The following is a 22,516-nucleotide window of genomic DNA, read 5'->3' as shown; positions in this document are numbered from 1 at the left end:
CCTGAGTACATCTTCCAATTCTCTGTCTAGGCTTGCCAACTCCGATCAAATTTCCGGTACCGGCCTCCCCAAACAGGCGACGGAATGTGGCGACTAGGGGCTTTTCACAGTAACTTCATTGAAGCCTACTTGTGACAATAAGTGATTATTATTATTATTATTAATTGGCGGAGCTCTCATCACATGACCTTGCTCCGGTCATGAGTCGGCCAACACACCCATCTTTGTGACGCACGGCCTTCCCACATCAGTTGGAAAGCAAAACGACTCATTTCCCAATCGGATGATGTGACTAGTGACCAAATGGTCCTTTTATCCCCATTTTCAACATTTTAATCGTTGGTGAAGAAAAATGTTCTGAGAGAATGACAAAAGAAAAACAATGGGCTGGATTCTCCGATTCTGGGGCTACATCCCCACGCCGGCGTGGGAACAGTGGGAAAACTGGCGCAAAACGGCCACCGATTCCCCGTTTTGTTGGGGGCTAGCGGGAGGGCAGCGTAGAGCTTAGCTGCCGGAGAATTGCCAGGTCCCTGGCCGCTCATGCGCACGAGGGTGGTCTGTAGTGACCGCGCCGTGCTTCATGCGGAAGCCGCTCGCGGACAAAGCCCGCAAAATAGTCCCCCCCCCCTTTGGCCGGCTCGAGGGCCCCGGACCACCCCCCACAGTGCCCCCAGCCCCGAATAATGTCCCCCCCTTGACCGCGGATCGGCCCTCCCCCGACTGCGGTGGTGCTAGACTGAGGCCGCAGCCGCCGCGCTGAGTTCCCGACGGGTGAGACCATCAGAGACCCACGCCGTTGGGAACTCGGCCGGTTGGGGGGCGGAGCATTGGGGGGGGGGGGGGGAGCGGACCTCAGGCAATGTCCTGAGACCGTTGATATTTGGTGCGGCGCACCGCTTCGGAGGGGACGGAGCATCGCCAACTTAGATTCTCCGGCTGATCGGCGAATGTGGTGTCGTCGGCGGTGACCGGAGTATCCAGCCCAATCTTTTTTTAATGTCCCAAAGACTTTCTGACAAGTTTGCACAAGCTGTGTCCTGGAGATTGATCTTCAATTCCTGGAGACTCCGGGCCTGTGCCAAGAAGGTTGGCAAGCCTTGCTTGAATTTCCTACATTTTATGCTTGCCCAAGGGAACCTTGCTGAATCATTACGTGACAAGCATGAAGCCGACATCCACTTAATCCTGAAATAATCTTTTATTCACATAGCCCATTCTCCACATTGCAGTATGAATGGGAAGTCCTCGCTGAATAATAATAATACCCAGTGATCAAAAGAAGATAGGTCACAGCCTCAATGAAATGTATTGTTACTTTCAAAAGGTAAAGCATGCAGGGACAAGATACTGGAACCTTTTATGAGGAAAGTAAGTGAGATTCATTTCAAACAAGTGCCACTTAACACGTCAACTCAACATGTTGTAAACCCTTACGAGTATGAAAAGATCCTGCAACTAATTTGAATGGCAAATCCTTTTGTTGAGCAACACCGATTTTAATGAGATCTAAATGTCTTTGTTCTTTGAGTATCTTTTAATGTCCAACATGCTCTCCTCAAACCCAATCTCCAACCCTTCTCCTGCTTACCTCCAGGGTCCTCTTCAGAAAGCAATAGTCAGATATATAATTAATTGTTGACCGCACTGAGAGCTCATTAACTTAGCTCATACTGGAATATATTGGAGGTACACGCATGTAGATATCTGAGAGAGGCAGTCCAATGCTGGGGACACTGTCAAAAAGATCTCAGTGGGGTTGAGCAGCGCCCCATCATAGGCAATTAATTTCTGCAAAAACAAAATGGCTCAAGCTTCTAAAAGTCCTTGAGATCCTCAAGACAAAGTTTTTTAAAATTAATTTACAGGATGTGGGCATCATTGGTTAGGCCAGCATTTATTGCGCATTCCTCGTTGCCTTTCAGAAGGCAGTGGGGAGCTGCCTTCTTTAACCGCTGCAGTGCCTGAGGTGTAGGTACACACGTTGTGCTGTTAGGGAGGGAGTTCCAGGATTTTGACCCAGCAACAGTGAAGGAGCGGCGATATATTTCCAAGTCAGGGTGGTGAGTGACTTGGAGAGGAACCCTCAGGTGGTGGGGTTCCCAGGTATCGGCTGTTTTTGTCCGATAAGGGTCGTGGTTTGGAAGTTGCTGTCGAAAGAACCTTGGCGCGTTCCTGCAGTGCATTTTGTAGATGGTTCACGCGGCTGCCACTGTTCGCCGGTATTGGAGGTTTTGAGTGTTTGCGGAAGGAGGAGCAATCAAGCGGTCTGTTTTATCTTGGATGGTGCCAAGGTTCTTGAATATTGTTGGAGCTGCACTCATCCAGGCAAATGGAGAGCATTCCCTCACACTCCTGACTTGTGCCTTGTAGATGGTGGACAGGCTTTGGGGAGTCAGGAGGTGAGTTACTCACCATAGGATTTCTAGCCTCTGACCGGTCCTGCTAGTCACAGTATTAATATGGCCAGTCCAGTTCAGCTTCTGATCAATGGTTCTTGATCAGTTTCTTGATCGTGGGGAATTTAGCGATGGTAATGTCATTGAATGTCATGGGGCGATGGTTAGATCCTCTCGAGGGGATGGCCATTGCCTGCCACTTGTGTGGCATAAGGGTAACTTGTGATTTGTCAGCCCAAGCCTGGATGTTGTCCAGGTCTTGCTGCATTTGGACATGGACTGCTTCAGTGTCTGAGGATTCGCAAATGGTGCTGAACATTGTGCAGTCACCCGCAAACATCCCCACTTCTGACCATAATTATGATGGAAAGGAGGGTCATTGATGAAGCAGCTGAAGATGGTCAGGCCTAGGATCTGTACTTCATTAAAAGGAAGTATAAGGGGCGGGATTCTCCCGCAACTGGCCGGATAGTCCGACGCCGGTGCCAAGAGCGGCATAAAGGACTCCAGCGTCAGGCCGACAGAAGGTGCGGAATCCTCCGCACTTCCGGGGTCGAGGCTGGTGCCGAAGGGTTGGCGCCGTGCCAACCGGCGGCGAACGGCCGGCACGAGTTGGCGCATGCGCAGGGGGCTTCTTCTCCGCGCCGGCCATGGCAGAGCCCTCCAGAGGCTGAAGGAAAGAGTGCCCCCACGGCACAGGCCCGCCCACAGATCGGTGGGCCCCGATCGTGGGCCAGGCCACAGTGGGGGCGCACCCCCCCCCGGGGCCGGATCGCCCCCGCGTCGACTCAACTAACCGGCCTACAAGCCAGGTCCCGTCATGATGGACCACGTCCATCTCACACCGGCGGGACTGGCCAGGAAACGATAGCCGCTCGGCCCATCGGGGCCCGGAGAATTGCAGAGGGGGGGGGGCGCTGCCAATGGCCCCGACCGGCGTGGCGGAAACACCGCCCACGGCCAAAAACCGGCACCAGAGAACGTGGCAGCTGGTGTCGGAGCGGCGGGGCAGATTCGCGCCGCCGCCCGGGATTCTCTGACCCGGCAGGGGGTCGGAGAATTCCGCCCAAAATCATTTCAATCTTCACCCCTCAGTTCAAAAGTATTTTGATGGAAAGCATTAAGTCTGTTCCTCTTTCCAAAGAACTTGCCAGGCCTGCTGAATTTGTCCAGTATTTTCGGATTTAATCCTCACCCCTAACTGGGTTCCATTCTGATTTAATTATCCTCAGGCTGATAACCAAATAGGCATTCCAAGGCAACCGCTGGGTTTTTTAGACAATACATCCAAACAGAATTAAAATACACGAAAGATAACTTCAACAAGCACTTGATAAATGAAATGAAATGAAAACCGCTTATTGTCACAAGTAGGCTTCAAATGAAGTTACTGTGAAAAGCCCCTCGTCGCCACATTCCGGCGCCTGTTCGGGGAGGCTAGTACGGGAATTGGTACAGTGCTGCTGGCCTGCCTTGGTCTGCTTTCAAAGCCAGCGATTTAGCCCAGTGTGCGAAACCAGCCCTGAATAACCTATTTAAAACAAATAGAATTGGACTGTTCATATCCCTTTCTTATGTCTCCAGTAGTGTTTCAAATGTTTCAATGAATTGAACAATTTCACACAGGGTGTGTCTCCAACTTTGTCTATCCCCAAATTTCCCCTCTTACCTAATGCATAGATTTTGTCAGCTTAGAAGCACCGGGTTGGATTCTCCGCAGCCCCGCACAAAAATCGCATTTGGCGCGGGGGCGGAGAATCAAAGTTCCCGACGGAATCGAGCCCGGCGCTGCTCCGGCGATTCTACAAGCCTCGAATACCCGCGGGTCCACGAATTACGCTTTGCGGCTGGGGCTCCATTGCCAGAGGCCCACCCAACGATACTCCGCTCCCGACCGGCCGAGTTCCCAACTGCGTGGAAATAATATGGTATGGCCGGTTAGGACTCTCACACGGCGGCTGCGGACTCAGTCTGCGGCCGCCCTGGTGGGGAGCGGGGAGCATCGGGGGGGGTGGGGGGTGGGGGGTGGCCTTATGGGCGTCCAGGGCAGCGATTGGGCCGGTCTGATGCAGGGGCGCACGGCTGATCGGGGGGGAGCCTCGTTTGTTCGTGTTGGTCCGCGGCCCGAGTCCGCCATGGCGCGGTCCATCTCCGCTGGAGGCTGCCACCGTGCGCATGTGCAGACTCGGAACCGGAAGTGCGGAGTATCCACAGCCAAAGCTGCGTGAAGATCCCGGGTCCCTGCCAGCCCCCTGAAGATAAGTGAATCGGGTTGTCTTTTTCCCAGGAAATTCAGGAGTGCAACGCCAGCATTATTACGCTGGCGTGGGGACATAGCCCCATTTCTGGAGACTCCAGCCCACCTGCTCTCACTGATACCTGCCCACTGATTTTCTATTCCAGTTCAATTTGACATTAAGAAGTAAGAGTTTATCTCAATGTACCGTTCCGCTGTACAATGCGATAAACTAGCGATTCCATTTTCGAGCTCAGCTCTAAATCACTCACTTCCCCAGCCCTCAGGCCTGCCAAACTCTCTGTTTAACTGACCTCCTGTTCATTCCAACCCCCTCTGCCCTCCTTTGACCATGTCTTCAGCTGCCTTGGGTCTGTGCTCGTGAATTCCCTCTACAAAACTCTGCTGCCTCTCCCCCCCCCGCCCTCTTCCTCGAAGAAAACACTTCCTAGCCCAGGTTTTATGGCCACCCTCTACGATATCTCCTTCTTTGCTTTGACATCTTTCTCATTCTGCCTCGGCGAAAAGGACTGTAGGAGGTCCATGTCAACAGTGCCATTTCTTGCCTTTTTCTCATTCTTGGGTTGCGGGTGTCGCCGGGGACATTGGCATTTAGTCCCCATCTCAAGTTGCCCCGCACACAACTTTGCAACTTGTTTGAGAGCCAGGCCACTTGAGAGGGCAGCTGTCAACCACCTGAACATGGGTGGGGTCAGGAGAGCTGGATTTCTTCCCCAAAAATCAGACCAGAGCAAGATGTTGCGGCTATCGCTATTCAGGAGTGTGTGTGTCAGGAGGGAGGCCAGTCAAGAAGGATCTGGGCTGGCAAGCAGGGTCTGTTAGTATTCCATCATTGTAATGCTGGTAATACATTTCTGAACTGCTGCACTGCTTTGGCATACAATTGACCTAGTTTTGGCAGAGGCAAATGTAAAAATCGTTTTGTCAAACACTACAAAAATCAATGATAAAATCCCGTTGCCAGAACGTGTTAATCGTTGAAACTGCAGAAGAATCAGAGCAAATACCTCACAAAGCTTTTGTACACCAAGATCGAACACTCCAAAACTAGAGTTTCCTTCAGAGTTTCAATACTATTGTTGGTTCTGAGCCGTCGATATTGCAGCCAAGGTACTGCCTGTTGTATCAGAAGTAAGAGTCACAAAAGGTCCGCTCATGTTGAGGCTTGACAATGCTTTCAGGACTCGACTGGCAGTCTCGTGCGCTTCCTACATCAAAAGCCGCCTTTGGCTTCTGGTCTATTGAAGCTGAAGGGGAAAAAATCGAACAGAAATGTTCCTGGGTCAAAGCGCTCTTGGCTTTCCTGGATAGTTTGGCTTTGCATTCCACCCTCGCCTTTTGGCGTCAACAACAAACATTCAGCTCTGAAAGCATCAAGGCCTGCTCGATACGTCCAATGAATCATCAAATAAAAGGTAGTTGTTTCAGTTGAACGTCAATTCTGAAACGCTCAACTCTTTTGAGAGGGGACAGTTGGCCTTTCTGTGGGCAGGTACAACCACCGCTGGTATTTTACGTGCAAGAAGATCATTGAATGGACTGACCCTTTACAATGTGGCTCTTTCCATTATGTTGAAGTTTGAAGTGAGATACAAGGAGATTTTCACCAATTTAAAATACATAGCCAATAATGCCCGTTGCAACCTATTCAAAATATGAATCAATAACTACCTTATTAAAAAATAGTGGGGGCAAGGAGAAATTAGCATTTTCTTTGTTTCATTGCAGACATGATGGGCCTTATCTGCCTGAGCCGCGCTCACACCTGTTTGGCCTGTAGCCAACATCACACTTCCTCTGTCTACGTATATTGCTGCATAATTGCAGCCAATTAACCACTATTTGCAACAATGCCACGCGACCTTATATGCAACATCTGCCTGTGGAAAAAGCCATCTGCATCTACACGTATCTTACCTTGTGGTTATATAGCTTTCTACGTTACCTTAAAATCCTTAAAAGCAAACCATTAAGCAACTGAGCTCTTTGTGGGTTACAGCTCAGGCGAGGTTAACAACTTGACAACCACCAACGGCGAGGGTTCAAAATTCTCATTAGAACAACACAGAATGTCGGATTAAGCAGTCGCTCAGTGCCGTAGATTGCCAGCGAAGCAATTCCTCAGTCCTTTCTCAGACCAGTGAACAAAGACAGACCATCGCTCAATTTATGAGAAGACACCGGACACATCGAAAAATGGGAACAATTTCTGGGTAAAGCCCATAAAACAGCAAAAAAAAAGAAAACAACAGAGGAAAGTATTTTTTCCCTCGCCATTGAAAGTAGTTTTCGAAATACTGCGACAACTGAATATCACATTGCAATATCCCAAGACTTGTATACACAGCACCAAACAGCAGAAGCACGAGGCATCTCATTTTGTGCATTTTCTGATCCTACCTGGGATGATTGAGACTGTATCTTTCTCCCATGACACAACGCTAACATACTCCTGCACCGAAGGAGGAATGAGGCACTTGAAGACAGCCACGCTTCCACGCATTGACCTTTGATCCTCCACCCGTACGGTGTAGGGTTCCCTGAAAACTGAGACAAAGTACAGCCATGTAAACAGGTTTGAACGGCCTCAGATATGCAAATTTCAGGTCCACTAGACAGTCAGAACTGGTGAGACCAGCCATTGTAATATCTGATTCGAAGCATCTCGTGGGTTTCCTCAAGCTGATGGCAATTCCTGATCTCATGGGCACTAGAAAATAAGAAATAAGAAGGAAGACTTTGCATTCATATAGCACCTTTCACATCCTTAGGGAGTTTTTGATCAACAAGGGAGTCAAGGGGTTGGTTTCTCCGCCCCGCCACATTTCAGGTTCATCACGCTGTCAGGATTCCCTGTTACCCCGGCCGGTCAATGGGGTTTCCCATTGTGCGGCAGCCCCGCGCCGTCGGGAAGGCCCCGGGCTGCCGGCAAAGCGGAGCATCCCACCAGCGGAGAGTTCAGCCCATGGTTTATGGGGAGGCGCAGACAGGAAAGTGGAGTTGATGCCACATTCAGATCAACCATGATCTTTTGAGAGATGGAGCAGGCTTGAGGGACCAAGAGGCCCACTTCTGCTCCTAGTTCTTGTATTCTTATGACTCAATGTGCCGCTGCCATTTTACACAGCAAGCTCCCACAAGCAGGAGCGAGGTCATAGTCAAATGAACTGCTGGCAGTGATGCTAATTGAGTAATAAATATTAGCCAGGACAACCAGAGTAAATCACCTTCAAAATAATGTCATGGTATATTTGAAATTTTTTAAGCATACATTTTTTCCCAATTAAGGGCAATTTAGCATGGCCAATCCACCTACCCCACACATCATTTTTTGGGTTGTGGTAGTGAGGCCCACACGGACACTAGAGAATGTGCAACCCCCACATGGACAGTGAACCGGGGCCGGGATCAAACCAAGGTCCCTGGCGCCGTGAATGGTATAATTTACATCCACCCAAGGCTCAATTTAATGTCTCATCCAGAATAAGGTGGGGGGGGGGGGCATGGTAGTACAGGGGAGTACCTGGAGTGTCAGACTTTGCTTTTTTGTTCATGTTTGGGCAGCACGGTAGCATTGTGGTTAGCACAATTGCTTCACAGCTCCAGGGTCCCAGGTTCGATTCCGGTTTGGGTCACTGTCTGTGCGAGTCTGCACATCCTCCCCGTGTGTGCGTGGGTTTCCTCCGGGTGCTCTGGTTTCCTCCCACAGTCCAAAGATGTGCAGGTTAGGTGGATTGGCCATGATAAATTGCCCTTAGTGTCCAAAATTGCCCTTAGTGTTCGGTGGGGTTACTGGGTTGTGGGGATAGGGGGGGGGTGTTGCCCTTGGGTAGGGTGCTCTTTCCAAGAGCCGGTGCAGACTCGATGGGCCGAATGGCCTCCTTCTGCACTGTAAATTCTATGATAATCTATGATCTATGATAATCTATGATGTCTCTGGAGTATGACTTGAACCCATGGCCTCCTGACTTAGAGGCAAGAGCTCCCTCAATTAAGCCATGGTGCAAGAGTAGTCTATACGGCGTCTTGAGGCCCGCTCTGCCATTCAACAATATCAGGGCGGATCTTCTATATCAATTCCATATTCTCAGCATTCCCCTTGATTTCTAGAGGTCCACAAATCTCTCAATCTCAGCCTTGAATGTATCCATTGACTGATGAGCCAGAATCCTCTGGGGTAGAGAATTTCAAAGATCCACAGCACTCTGAGTGAAGACATTTTCTTCTAATTTCAAACCTCAAAACATCCATTCTTCTATTGTTAATAACAAGAGACCTGCGAAGATAGGGATCAGAAACTGCTGCAGTTAACCTTGAACGCAGTTATAGTTTCCAGAGTCTGTTTTCCGGCTGTTAAAAATGTCCATGGCTACGGTAAGTGTGTTTACCTACAATGTCATTGAGGTAGCCACCGATTGATTCTTAATTCCCATTGTTGGCTGGGGGCTAAGCTGACATTAATTTTGTTGCGTTTAGTACCTTCAGGAGCAATTCACCACACACAACAATGAAGTCACGTAATGTCCACTTTCCTATGGGTTAGCACTCAGCCCCAAATGGTGTCTGTTAATGCAACCACACTGTATCAAGTGAATATTTAATGATAATTAATAATCTTCATTATTAGAACATAGAACATTACAGCACAGTACAGGCCCTTCGGCCCTCGATGTTGCGCCGACCTGCGAAACCACTCTAAAGCCCATCTACACTATTCCCTTATCGTCCATATGTCTATCCAATGACCATTTGAATGCCCTTAGTGTTGGCGAGTCCACTGCTGTTGCAGGCTGGGTATTCCACGCCCTTACTACTCTCTGTGTAAAGAACCTACCTCTGACACCTGTCCTATATCTATCTCCCCTCAATTTAAAGCTGTGTCCCCTCGTGCTAGACATCACCATCCGAGGAAAAAGGCTCTCACTGTTCACCCTATCCAATCCTCTGATCATCTTGTATGCCTCAATTAAGTCACCTCTTAACCTTCTTCTCTCTAATGAAAACAGCCTCAAGTCCCTCAGCCTTCCCTCATAAGATCTTCCCTCCATACCAGGCAACATTCTGGTAAATCTCCTCTGCACCCTTTCCAATGCTTCCACATCCTTCCTGTAACCAACACTGCAATGAAGCCACTGTGAAAGCCCCTAGTCGCCACACTCAGGCTCCTGTTCGGGTACACGGAGGGAGAATTCAGAACGTCCAAATGATCTAACAGCACGTCTTTTGGGACATGTGGGAGGAACCTGGAGTACTCGGAGGAACCCCACACGTTCAGAGAACTTTCATTGGCTTACTCGTGTATTTGCTGTACACAGTAGCTGTGGTCACTATTACGTTGCCGCATGGTGAAATCAAGACCTTTCAAAAGCCACCACCCCAAATGTTTATTTGCTGTGTATAAAAACTGACAATTTCATTTTAATCTCAAGGTCGACCAGCAGCCACGGGTCACTCAAGATGGACTCATATGCTTTGCACCACGAGAATGCCTTTCTAAATGGTAAGGAGTTAGAAAAGGTAGATGTACATAGGGACCTGGGTATCCTTGTCCATAAGTCACAGAATACTAGCATGCAACTGCAGCAAGCTGTTGGGAAAGCTAATGGAATATTAGCGGGACAGCGCAGTGGCACTGCTGCCTCAGAGCGCCAGGGACCCGGGTTCAATTCCAGACTTTGGTGACTGTCTGTGTGGAGTTTGCACATTCTTCACCTCTCTATGTGGGTTTCCCCCGGGTGCTCCGGTTTCCTCCTGCAGTCCAAAGATATTCAGGTTTGGTGGATTGGCCATGTTAGTGTCCAGGGATGTGTAAGCTAGTTGAAGGGATTGTGGGGATGGGGCAGGGCAATGGTGGGGAGCGCTTTAGGACGGTCGATGCAGACTCGATGGCCCGAATGGCCTCTTTCTGCACTGTAAGGATTCTCTGATTTATCGCAAGAGGATTTGAGTACAGGAGTAGTGAATTCTTGCTTCAATTGTATAGGAGCTTGGTTACATCGCACCTGGAGTCACCGTGTACAGTTTGGTCCCCTTACCTCAGGAAGGATATTATTGCTATAGAGGGATTGGATCGAAGGTTCACCAGACTTGTTCCGGCGATGGCGGGACTGTCTTATGAAGAGAGCTTGGGGCAAACTGGATCTCTAGCGTTTTGAAGAATAAGAGGTGATCTCATTGAAACCTACAAAATACAATAGACAGGGTAGATGCAGGTAAGATGTTTCCCTTGGTTGGGGAGTCTAGAACCAGGGGGCACAATTTCAAAATAAGAGGGAAGTCATTTAAGTCAGAGATGAGGAGATTTTATTCAGAAAGAAGGTTGTGAATCTTTGGAATTCTCTATCCCTGAGGGCTGTGGAAGCTCAATCATTGAGTATGTTATCTGTATTCTCCCTCTGTGTACCTGAACAGGTGCCAGAATGTGGCGACTAGGGGCTTTTCACAGTAACTTCATTGCAGTGTTAATGTAAGCCTTGTGACAATAAAGATTATTCTTATAAGCAGAGATTGATTAACAATAATTGAAGGGTTATGGGGATAGTGGATGTAAAAGACATTGGAGTGTCCAATTATCCATGATAGCATTAAATGGTGGGGCAAGCTCGATGGGCTGAATGGCCTACTCCTGATCCTATGTTCCCAGCTGAATTATGCTTTTCAGTCCATCACAACATCCAGTAATCAAAACATTATATCCTTTCTTCAATTGTGAAACCGCCACAACCACAGTTTACACCATTCATCCCCTCCAATCTGTTCCACCATTCCATTAGATCATGGTTGATTTGTATATTAATTTCATCCAGCCACCTTGATTTAGAGACAGATTCTTCCTTCCCGCTCACTGCAAGATCGCCACGGGCGGGACGCAGACATGTAAAGGTCCATTGACCTCGGGCGGGAATTTCTGGCTGCTAGGTGGGCGGGGCTGGAGGATCTCATCCTGATTAGTATCAATTAACAGCCCAGCCTAACAAAGATCTGGAAATCTGAACTGGGTTGTCAACTGACTACCCCTACATCCCCTCCCCATCTCCCCCAGCCCCTCCTCCTCTCTGCCATCCGCCAACCCCTCTTCTCTCCCCATCCCCTCCTCCTCTACTCCGGCCCCACCTCCTCTCCCCCTTCCCCTCAGCACCTTGCCCCATCCATCCAGCTTCAACAGGTCACCAGGTATCGGGAGGAGATTGTTCCAGACGTACACGACCCTTCTCATGATGCTTTTAGACTTCACCCTGAACAACTTAGCTGTAATTTTAAGGTTATGTTGTTCTGTTCCTTGAGGACTTTTCTGAAATTTCCATCAACACCACTTTTTTTCCAATTAAGGGGCAACTTAGCATGGCCAATTCACCTACCTTGCACATCTTTGGGTTGTGGGGCTGAGAACCACGTAGACATGGGGAGAATGTGCAAACTCCACACGGACAGTGACCCAGGGCCGGGATCCATCGACCCCACTCTTTTTTTCTAACATATCACATCAATCATACCAAACTGTCTCTCTTACTTCCTCGGCCCATATTAGAGAGGGAGCATTTAACAACCATGGCCATTTCTGGCTGGAATTCTCCGGCCGTTGGGATACCCTCTTCCCGCCGGCAGCGCACCCCCACCCGTGGGTTTCCCAGTGGTGTGGGGTGGCATCGATGGGAAATCCCACTGATAAGTGGCAGGAGTAAAGAATCCGACCTCGAGCGGACGGTGCGCCCCCGAGAAACACACAGCTGGGGGGGGGGGGGGGGCAGAGACCCCAGCCCTCTATCAAACAATCTGGTTCGCCGAAACATTGCAAACCTCACTCACAAAGAGACAAGAAGGCTGAGAATCTGAATTTGTGACCATCAGACTCGAACCACGTGGTTTGGGATGCCGAAATTCCCAACAACTGGTGCGCATTCCATTTGTCGCTTGCGCACCAATCTACTCCCAGGCCCCGAGTCACCCTTGACCCCACCCGACTGGCTTGACCCAAACTATCCAACATGAAATCCGGCAAAATCTGTGAAATCCAGCACTGTCTCGGGAGCAAGGTTGCTGGTTTTCAGCCATTGTGCCTGCCTCTGTGTTCTAACTAAACACACGTGACACACCCGATTGTGTTGCACTCGTTTTGATGTGATTAGAATTTAGATTTTTTATTGTTGGTGCAGCACCAGTGAAGGAAGCATTGTTCCAGAAAACTAGGTTTTACTGTGGGCAAATTAGGTTTACAACTGGTCTGATCATGTCTAGGCAGATCAGACCCATTCCATATGAGAACAAAAACTCCCCACCAGTCAACTCATTGCTTGTCGCCATGGAGATGGCTACAGATGACCCGAGAGTCTTTCAAAAGGGACACCGTCAACCAACAAGGCAGCATAAAAAGGTTCATCATTCTTATGAACATGACCTTAGCCAAAAGCTTGTTTATAAATACACAGCACACCATCAGAAATCATGTTGGAACACGTCCTTTCAGAGTGACAAAATTAAAATGGCGTTTCCCTTCTCCCTCCCCTTGACAGATTCTTCCACATCAAGGCAGTGTGCAGAATTAGGTTGAGCAGGAAATGCCACCGTTCATATCAGCCTTTTTAGCCAATGAGCAAACTCACAAGGTGGCTCTATCACCTTGGGGTCGGGCCGGGGGGGGGGGGGGGGGGTGGGGGGGGGGGGGGGGGGGAGTGCCGGGGTAGGGGGGAGGGTGCGCAATATTGTATCTAAGTAGTTTGTCCATTTTTCCTGGAGTCTGTTTTGGAACGGATGTCCCCGCGGGATTTACCACCATTAACTCACGCACCAGTGAGATGGAGCTCGGTTATCAACGACTGGGCTGCGGCCAAAGATTGGCAAATATCTTCCCTCCAACCCCACTCCAATTCAACCATCCCCACCGCTTCCAGCTCCTGAATTACCCATCCTTCAGGAAAGGCACAAAGCCATGAATGTGGGATACGGCCATCATGTATTGACAGCAAGGGCAGATGGTCAACATTACACATTTGCACTCTGGAATTTCACACTGGAGCCCAACATATGAATAGAGCTCAAAGCTCAGTTTGTAGATCCCAATGAATTGATCACTCTTTTGCCATGTATCAGTGTAAAACACATTGCAGAGTTAATCTCCACAGTCTGGATAGCACCAGATGAATTCTCAACGATGCACCTCTGTCCAGCGTAACACGGGTATTAGATCATTAAGTCCGTCGCCAAAATAATGGGCACATTGAAGTTATTTGCCAATATCAATAAATGGTAGTCTCTAACTTCATAATAAACTTGGACTTACAAACCTATTTTGTTTTTTCAAAAATTTAGAATACCCAATTCATTTTTTACAATTAAGGGGCAATTTAGCGTGGCCAATCCACCTACCCTGCGCATCTTTGGGTTGTGGGGGCGAAACCCATGCAAACACGAGGAGAATGTGCAAACTCCACACGGACAGTGACCCACGTCGTGAACACGCCTTCCATGGCCTCCCAGCCCTGGCAGGGACTTGAACCCTAGGACAGCACGGTAGCACAGTGGTCACTGTGGCTTCACAGCGCCAGGGTCCCATGTTTGATTCCCTGCTGGGTCACTGTCTGTGCGGAGTCTGCAAGTTGTCTGCGTAGGTTTCCTCCGGGTGCTTCGGTTTCCTCCCACAGTCCAAAGACGTGCAGGTTAGGTGGATTGGCCATGATAAATTGCCCTTAGTGACCAAAAAGGTTCGGAGGGGTTATTGGGTTACGGGGATAGGGTGGATGTGAGGGCTTAAGTGGGGCAGTGCAGACTCGATGTGTCGAATGGCCTCCTTCTGCACTGTATGTTCTATTTTCTATGTTCTAACCTGGGGCCTCTTGCCCAGCGATAGGGATGCTACCAAAAGACCGTAAGATTTCAAATAATTCCATCACTATAATAACATTATAATAACATAACTACCATTATCACCACGTCCTCTCATTCTTCAATGCCTCTTCAACACCACTTTTAATATTTTATGGAGACTAAAGTATACATTAGAGAGTGGATAATAAAGCTATCATTTAATCATGGGGTTCGCACTGACAGCCAGGAAGTAATTTGGTTCTTCAGGCTCACAAGGCCACATGGACTCTTCGTCCAAATGGTAGCTTTGTAACACCGTGTTCCACGCACCATTCTTGAATTTTTACTTCATATATTAGACCATAAGACACAGGAGCAGAGCCAAGCCATTCGGCCCATCGCGACTGCTCCGCCATTCAATGAGATCATGGCTGATTTGATGTGATAATCCTCAACTCCACTTTCCCCGCCTCACCCCCCATAACCCTCGATGCCCTGACTGATTAAAAATCAATAAAAATATTCTTTCGGCAAATTTTCATCAAGCGGTGCCTGATCTTTGCTGGAGAACGGAACACCACTTGGAGCTCAGAACACCACTTGGAGCTCAGAACACCACTTGGAGCTCAGAACACCACTTGGAGCTCAGAACACCACTTGGAGCTCAGAACACCACTTGGAGCTCAGAACATCGCGCCTACTCAAGTGAGTGATAGCCTAAACCAACTGTATAGTCATTGCCTGCTGCTGTGTCCAAACCATAGGCCTGAACTTCAGTTTTAAAAAAATAACAAGTGAACCCGCCGTCGGTAATTCCTCCTGGCGGAGGTGGAGCATCGCGGTGGCCCTGACGAATACAGGGTCAGTGAACCTGGCTCAATTAAATCAACAGGTTCAATCCCCTCTCTACCTGATTTTAGTGCAGATGGTTTCCAGATTAATTTTGAATAGGTTAACATCTTGGAGAATTATTTTTTTAAAATTTAGAGTACCCGATTCTTTTTTAAGCCCACGCCTCCACCCTATCCCCACAGCCCAATAACCCGACTGAACCTTTTGGACACTAAGGGGTAATTTAGCACGGCCAAACCACCTAACCTGCACATCTTTGGACTGTGGGAGGAAACCGGAGCACCCGTAGAAAACCCACGCAGACACAGGGAGAACGTGCAAACTCCACACAGCCGCCCGAGGCCGGAATTGAATCCGGGTCCCTGAAGCTGCGAGGCAGCTGTGCTAGCCACTGTGCCGCCCAAATCGCTCTGGGAGCGGTGCCAATTTTTCTGTCGTAGAAGTCGCGGAGCCAGTCTCTGAAACGGAGAATGCCACCCACTATCTTTAGCCCACGGAATGAATTAAACTAGTGAGCATTTTTATCAAATTGTGAGTGTCAGTGTATCAGCAAGTGCAAGCTTTGGCAATTACATAGTCAAGCTAATTGCCTTCTTAAAGACAGGTCATGGTTATTGGCTCAACCTCCAAAAGTGTATAAATGGACACAGCTGGAACATGTTGCTGTGGGGAAATTATATGGAGTTTGTATCTCTGCTGAGCTGGATGCAGAATAAACTTGCTGAAGGTAAAGGTTAAGCTGCTGTATTATTCTGCCATCATATACTAAAAGTTAGTATTAATAGCGAGCTGTATTCTGATGATCCATCCCCAATCCCCTACTTGGCCCATTGTCACATCCTTTTGCCGTGCGGCAAGACTCCTTTCCACTTTGAATCACTGATCCCTCACATCTGCTCCTTTTCTGCCTTTGCCTCCCCGACGTTTTCCCCTGGCTCTCAACGTGCTTCACCCCTGCTTCTGTCTAACAACTTCCAGTTCTATTGAAAGGTTGTCGACCCTGAAACGTCGGTGCACTCCCCAGATGCTGCCGAAGATACCTTCCAGCGTCACTGCAAGGATAGTAGATGGTACTTCGCGAACCTAAGGACTGATCGCGAAATTCCAACCGAATCCTCTGAAAGATGAAAAGGCATCAGAAGGTCTCACCTGCTTTGACTCGGATATTTGGGCTCCTGATCTTGCCGGCTACGTTTTCGGCTGTGCAGAAGTAGTCATTATCGTGGATAAAGCTATTAAACCCTGACGGGGAGAAGGGATAGAGCTGCAAGGTGCCGTTGAGGTGGACGTGACGGATGTTGGGCACGTCGTAGATGTCGTCTTTCGTGGCGAGGTACCAGCGGAGGACGGTGCCCGAGGTCCCGGCTGCTGGGCACGGCAGCACCGTGCCCACTGAACTGGAGAAGATCACCTGTTGCAATGAGTCATTCACAAAGTATAAGCTTGTCCTCGGATCCTCGCTGTGTGCTGTTGGGAGGATAGAAGAGGAAAAGGGGAGAACAATCAGAATCGGATGAAGTGAGCATTCACACACACTAATCTTTCACCATTCGTCAAGGGAAATGCACATTTTTTTTCCAACACGAATCAGAGATTGAAAGTAGGTCATTTAGTCCGACGTACTATGTGGGTTCTGTCCCTGTAACCTCCTCCGACCTGACAACCCTACAGGATGGCCGCGTTTCTCCAAATCTGCCTTTTGGCCCGTCTACCGTTTTAATTGGCAGGTGTGCCTTCACCTGCCTGGACCCTAAGCTCGAGAATTTCCTCCCTAAACTTCTTTCCTTCTTGCTCCTCCTTCCAGATGTTGCTCGAACCTACCTTGGTGAACACCTACCCAATTCCAATTTTTGCCTGACAGCCTGTCCACTTGTGAATCACCTTGGAATGCTTTTCCAGGGAGCTGCAAAAGTACCTATTGTTGGGATGAGCTAGCCAATCAGTCTCACTACAATGCCCTCAATGGCTTTCCAAATGTTTCCCATTCAAGCTATCTGCCCAGATTTGTCCTGAAACTTTGGGTTTTGAACTCTTGATAAGGCAGATAGCTGGTTTCCAAATTCAATTCCCACCTTGGGGAATATGGCAGGCCCAACATGGGAGATAGACACCCAACAAAATCATCAAAAATTTGAACATTCTCTACAATTCCTTTGCAATGCTTGCTGAATTAAATCATAGAATCATCGAAAAGTTACAGCACAGGAGGAAGCCATTCGGTCCATCTTGCCCATGCCAACCCGAGGACACCCTGTAGCCTATACACTTCATTCTTTTTTAAATATAAATTTAGAATACCCAATCCATATTTTTTCCAATTAAGGGGCAATTTAGCGTGTTCAATCCACCTACCCTGCACATCTTTTTGGTTGTGGGGGCGAAACCCACGCAAACACGGGGAGAATGTGCAAACTCCACACGGACAGTGACCCAGAGCCGGTTTTGAACCTGGGACCTCAGCGCCGTGAGGCCGCAGTGCTAACCACTGTGCCGCCCCGCCTATACCCTTAAGGTGCAGATCCAGGTATATATCTCTCTGAAAATACCTTTAAATCATCACACATCATTTGGGAAAAAAAATTTGCTAAAAGTGGCACAATGATAAATCTCCAAAATAAAGCTGCCTCGCTGTAAGTGCATTTTTTAACATTGAGGAGCCAGAACCCTGGTCAATATTTGTGGCCCACAGTCCCGGTTGGGTTCAGCTGCTTCAATCTAAATCATGGTGGCTGAAATTCGGACTTTCCTGCTTTGTGTCAACCAGGAACACTCAACGCCAAAGACAAGAAGGCAACAGAACTTTTAAGTTAAACTTAGGAATACACATTTTCGTCCCCACAGGCACGAGGGGTTGCCAGGTCTGGTTGGCTGTATCCCCAAATGTTTCATGACAGCCACGCCACACTCCCATCAATGGTCTCATCCGTCCATCATTGCTGCACAGCACACACCCAGACCAATAAGAAAGCCAACAGACACTATGCTGATCGATTGGATGCTTTTTTTGATAGTCAAACAGCATTCTTGCCCATCTCTGATATTTTGAGGATTAATAAAAGAAAGTGTTCAAAGAATATTGAAAAAAAACACCATTGTTTTTTTCCTGCCCTGATGATATTTCCCCTGGGGTTTTACTGGAAGCAATATCCTAGACATTAATCTTCGATCTCTAGGACAATCCTGGAGATGTTGGCAACCCGGGCAAACACCAAAGCCTGACTTCAGCGGGAAAAGATTGATGATAAAAAAATGGAATCACCCTTCCCATTCGTCATCTTTCCAAACAACAGATGAAGGATTGAGCAAAGAAGAATGAGCACTAATTCAAAGCAATTTTAATTTGTGAAGGACTTGATTGAATCCTGCTTTGCTGGGACTTCAGACTCACTGCTTCTAATCTCAATGCATAAACACATTGGATAAAGGGTGCGGCGGCTGAAACTGACACTGATCATGACAATTGTCTATCCCCCCCCCCCCCAAAATAACCTTTTGTTTTCGGAGTCCTCCCTTTAAAAAAGGGCCTGGGGAGTAAAAGGCGATCCTGGAGGAGTTGTTATAAGGGAGCTAGTGGTAATGTAGCCCAAAGGCCCAGGCTAATCCTCTGGCGACACAAGCTCAACTCCTGCCATTGCAGCTGGTGGAAGTTTAATTTAATGAATAAAAGTTTGGGGTGGATTCTATGGAGGGGCGGGAATACTGCTTGCCATGAAAACCAGCACCGAATGTCAGTAAAACCCATCGGGTTCACTAATATCCTTTAAGGAAGGAAATCTGCAGGGCCACACCTGGTCTGGCCTACATGTGACTCCAGACCCACAGCAGAATGGGTGACGTGTACCTTCCCTCTGAAGCAGCTCAACAAGCCACTCAGTTCAAAGGGGAAGAAATGGGGGCCAGCGACGTCCACTTCCCATGAAGGAATAATCAAAATAAATTTGTACTGGGATAGCCGAATTGGCCAGCTGGAGTGCTCGACATCCAATTTGTGACAGGAAGCACCGCCAGGAGTTGGGAGCTGCCTGCCTGGCACCAGCAGCAAAGGGAGGCAGCGACCATATTGGAAGTTCCTGCAGCCTTGCCGAGGAGCACAGGCAGTTCCCAGAGGACCAGCAACATCCACAGGGCTGAAAGTGGCAATGCTGACTAGATGCAGGTACTGGGTTCAAACTGGAGCTAGTGGGCCCATCAACGTTCAGTCGTGCACCAGGATGGTTTCAATGTCACCATAATTGATCCAACAGTTTGAGTTTGCCGAATAAACATTAAAAATAGCATTCTCCACCGGACAGATCCCTTATCAAGATCCTTAAGGAGCTTAATGGATTGTTAATTAGCAGCACGTGAAAATTCTGATCCCTCTCCCCGCTGGCCCTCTGTAAGTTACAAACTGCACCCGAGTCGTTGGGGTCTCAAATTGACCTCCGGGACCTCGATTCTGAAATCATTCCCCCCCGCAACAGCCCCTGACCCACATCTCATTAAAAGCCTGGCCAGATATCTTCTGTAAAGGCTCTCCCTCTCCTTCAACAATAGTGACAAAGCTATCATTATGATCAGGTATTAAAGTAAAGCCAAAGGGCAGCACGGTGGTGCAGTGGTTAGCACAGCTGCCTCGCGGCGCCGAGTTCCCAGGTTTGATCCCGGCTCTGGGTCATTGTCCGTGTGGAGTTTGCACATTCTCCCCGTGTTTGCGTGGGTTTCACCCCCCACAACCCAAAGATGTGCAGGGTAGGTGGATTGGCCGCGCTAAATTGGAAAAAAGAATTGGGTACTCTAAATTTATTAAAAATAAACAAAGTCGGGCTCAGACACAAACACGCAATGACTTCAGGCTCATTTGCCACCTCTCTGCCCTCTTAAAATATCTGTCCCCATTTTAAACGAAGAAAGATTTGAAAGAATGCTTTACCGCAAATCAAATTATTTTGGGGGTAGTCACTATTACATAAGGGAGTCTATGGCGCAGTGGGTAGTGCCCCTGCCTTTGAAGCTGTGGGTTTGAGGCCCAGCTCAGGAATTGATGGCCAAGGAAGTTGCGTTCATAACATGCACAAACAGGTTGAGTGTGCTAACCAATAAAATCCTTCCATACACACCAATGGCTGGCGGGAAGAGTGAAAGAGACCCCTGGTCAGCCATGTTTGATGCAGAGTGGCGCCTACCAAGCTATAAGCGACGGCGACAGACGAGCAACATGTTCCAGGAAAAAACAGCTATGAAAGCAGATGGAAGTCTGCCTTGAGCACTAGGTGCAGGAAGAGAAACAACAACAGTACCGCAGCAAATCTGGCATATTATTCGCCTGGCCACCAATATGAATCCCTTGCTCGTGGGACCTTTTCCCTTCACCTGAGAGGGTAGCTGGGTCCTCAGTTTAAGGCCACCAACACGACAACATGTGCTGAGCACTGTACTGGAGAACAATGCACAGATTCTGCACTCTAGCCTCTGGAGCAGGGTTTGAACCTTTAATCTTCTGCCTGATTTTAAGACCAGCCCATTGCCAGATAGAAAAGGACAACCGAGCCCAATTCTTCTTTTTTATGTTTGGCATGATGTAATGATTTTTTTTTTTTAAGTGCCCAATTCTTTTTTTCCCAATTAAGGGGAAATTTAGCGTGGCCAATCCACCTTCCCTGCAACGTAGCACAGTGGTTAGCACTGTTGCTTCACAGCTCCAGGATCCCAGGTTTGATTCCCGGCTTGAGTCACTGTCTGTGCGGAGTCTGCACATTCTCCCCGTGTGTGCGTGGGTTTCCTCTGGGTGCTCCGGTTTCCTCCCACAGTCCAAAGATGTGCATGTTAGGTGGATTTGCCATGATAAATTGTGCTTAGTTTCCAAAAACGTTAGGTGGGGTTACTGGGTTATGGGGATGGGGGTGGAGGTGTGAGCTTAAGTAGGGTGCTCTTTCCAAGAGCCGGTGCAGACTCGATGGGCCAAATGGCCTCCTTCTGCACTGTAACTTCTATGATCTATGTGCAAACTGCAGACAGACAGTGACCCTATAATGAAGTATATATTGAGAGGCACAAAATGATAACCACCAAGTCCCTACCCGCCCCCCCTTACCCTCCCAACCCCCTTATTTGACATTAAAATATTTTTGTTGATCCTTACATCTGTACACTGTACATTAGGTGAGCGAGATGGTTCGCGTGTACAATTTTGTTACTGTTGCCCCTTTGGCTTTGCTTGGAGGGCCTTTCGCCCCCTCCTCGTAGTTGCCAGTTACTTATGAATTAGGAGCAGGAGTAGGCCACTTGGCCCCTCGAGCCTGCAATAAAACCTTGGCTGCTCTGATTGTAACCTCAACCCCATATTCTTGCCTACCCCCGATAACCTTTCACCTCCTTGTTAATCAGGAATCTACCTCGTTTTACCTTAAAAGTATTGATGGGTTCTGCTTCCACTGCCTCCTGAGGAACGGAAGTCCCGAGACTCGCGACCCTCTGTGAGAGAAAGAAAATTCTCCTCATCTCCGTCTGAAATGGATGACCCCTTATTTTTAAACAGTGTCCCCTAGTTCTAGATTCTCCGACAAGAGGAAATATCCTCTCCACACCCACCCTGTCAATACCCTGCAGGATCTTAACGGTTTCAATCAAGTCGCCTCAAACAGGCACCAGAATGTGGCGACGAGGTTCTTTTCACAGTTACTTCATTGCAGTATTAATGTCAGCCTACTTGTGACAATAAAGATTATTTATTAATTTATTTTATTTACTCTTCTAAACTCTAGTGGATACAAGTTTAGCCTCTCCAGCCTTTCCTCATAAGACAACCCGCCCATTCCTGGTATTAGTCTGGTAAACCTCTCAACTGCTTCTAAAGCACTTCCATCGTTCCTTAGATAAGGAGACCAATACTGTACACAGCACTCCAGAGAAGGAAAACTACAGCTGTCTTCGAATCATTTCAATGTCGGTCTAAAATGTGCAGATTGGCTGGAAGACAAATTGCTGATATTGTTAAATCTGAGCGCAGATGAAGCTTTCCGCTGGAATTATTGCCCTGTGAAGAAGTCGGTAGACTTGCTTTGAGGATGGAGCAAATGTCTTTTTAAAAAAAAACAGAAAATGAATTTTGATAGGCCTCTGAAAGTTGAGTTAACTCAGAATTTACTGCCTTGAAAGCATGAGTCTTTAATCTTTCAAACCCATGACCGCTACCAGCCAGCAGGGCAAGGGCGGCCAAATCCACGGG

At 48.3% G+C, this 22,516-nt stretch overlaps 1 protein-coding gene across 3 annotated transcripts in view; it reads right to left on the bottom strand.

Moving 5' to 3' along the window:
- dscaml1 (Down syndrome cell adhesion molecule like 1) overlaps positions 1 to 22,516 on the bottom strand; it is a 692,721-nt gene that overhangs the window by 599,149 nt on the left and 71,056 nt on the right. For all 3 annotated transcript variants that reach the window (XM_072486516.1, XM_072486518.1, XM_072486519.1), the window contains exons 2-3: positions 16,459 to 16,776; positions 7,057 to 7,203 (exon numbers count right to left, since the gene is read on the bottom strand). In XM_072486516.1, coding sequence (XP_072342617.1) covers positions 7,057 to 7,203; positions 16,459 to 16,776 — 465 coding nt within the window. The remainder of the gene's footprint in view (positions 1 to 7,056; positions 7,204 to 16,458; positions 16,777 to 22,516) is intronic.

The sequence above is a fragment of the Scyliorhinus torazame genome, chromosome 21 (assembly GCF_047496885.1).
Source record: "Scyliorhinus torazame isolate Kashiwa2021f chromosome 21, sScyTor2.1, whole genome shotgun sequence".
Classification (NCBI taxonomy): Eukaryota; Metazoa; Chordata; class Chondrichthyes; order Carcharhiniformes; family Scyliorhinidae; genus Scyliorhinus; species Scyliorhinus torazame.
This window is presented reverse-complemented; position numbering and strand designations above follow the sequence as displayed.